The sequence below is a fragment of the Nestor notabilis genome, unplaced genomic scaffold (genome assembly GCF_000696875.1).
Source record: "Nestor notabilis isolate BGI_N333 unplaced genomic scaffold, ASM69687v1 scaffold4270, whole genome shotgun sequence".
In the NCBI taxonomy this organism is placed as follows: domain Eukaryota; kingdom Metazoa; phylum Chordata; class Aves; order Psittaciformes; family Psittacidae; genus Nestor; species Nestor notabilis.
Window position 1 is genome coordinate 602 of NW_009911432.1, and position 1,322 is coordinate 1,923.

Here is a 1,322-nt window from a genome sequence, read left to right on the forward strand (position 1 = left end):
GATGTTGTATTTTAAACACTATTCTACCCCATGTTAACAAAATCTCACAGCTTTTTACCTGTGCCCAAATTTAATATCACTGTTCTTCCATCCTTGAAGAGTTTCAACAGTCAACTTAAAACAGCAACCAATACAAAGTCTGATAGTCATTAGGAAATTAAAGCTATCCTATTTCTACAACTATTGTACATGCAATTTCCCCCAGGTTCCCCTGGACATGACTTGTACGTTACTAAGTGTATCATCCCCACACAAACAGGTACACTACACTGTTACAAAACTGGCACTTAATAAACTTTATTGCCATTATCCAGCTTCTCCATCATGAACTTAACCCATTTGTAAAAGCCTGAGTATATTCACCTGACAGGCATGGAAAGGCTACTCTTTAACATAGGGTTTGCTTAAAACATCTGTGCCAACACACAATAAAGCCAACTGCATACATATGTGGTGGGAAGACAAACCATCAATTTCTGAATAAAAGCAGTCCTGAAAAAGTACGCATCATACCTCCACACTCTTCTATAAGATTGGCTATGGTTTCTGCTTCATCTTCAGCCATTTTTAATATATTACTTAGTCCATCCAGAACCACTTGCACAACTTGCGCATCTTTTACTGTCAGCAAATTGCAAAAGGGAGGAATAACATTTTGTTGAATTAAGTATGCCACCTAAGGGGAAAAAAGCAAGTAGTTAAATCAGGAATGGGACAGAAGCAAACAGTGCACCACAAGCACATGTGCAAACAAGTTTAACAAAGCCAAACATTCAAAAGTTACCCAAAAAGAGTATTCCATAGCAGCCACTTTCAGAAATTCTTGTTTTAGCACATTAAAATGTAACATTCATGTATTAGGTTACCAATATATTTAAAGTCTAGAACACTCAAGTAGTAGATACTGTGATTTTTTTCAGTATTAGACAAGGGGTTTCCAAACTTACCTTTGAAAAACAACACCACCACCCCAACCCTGCCACAAATCTAATATTCTGAGCTTAGAAGAAACTAGTATGTTTCTACTCAATGGCTACTATTTTTATAATCATCACATGCTTATCTGCAGCAGAAAAGTAAAAGAGATTGGAGACGCCAAATGACCTTACAGCAGCCTTCCAGTACCTAAAGGGGACAACAGGAAAGCTGGAGAGGGACTTTTAAAAGGGCATACAGGGGTAGGACATGTGGTAATGTCTTTAAACTGATAGAGGGGAGATTTACCTTAGATCTTAGGAAGAAGTTCTTTCCTGTGAGGGTGGTGAGACACTGGCACAGGTTGCACAGAGAAGTTGTGGCTGGCCCCCCCCCAGCCGTGGTAA

The 1,322-nt window shown here is 38.9% G+C and overlaps 1 protein-coding gene across 1 annotated transcript in view; it reads right to left on the minus strand.

Moving 5' to 3' along the window:
* Positions 1-513: 513 nt before the first annotated feature.
* Positions 514-1,322, minus strand: part of KPNA4 (karyopherin alpha 4 (importin alpha 3)) — a gene marked incomplete at its 3' end in the record, with an annotated part of 15,285 nt that continues 14,476 nt past the window's right edge. Inside the window, exon 14 of the mRNA XM_010014712.1 lies at positions 514-676. Within this exon, the coding sequence (XP_010013014.1) occupies positions 514-676 (163 nt within the window). The remainder of the gene's footprint in view (positions 677-1,322) is intronic.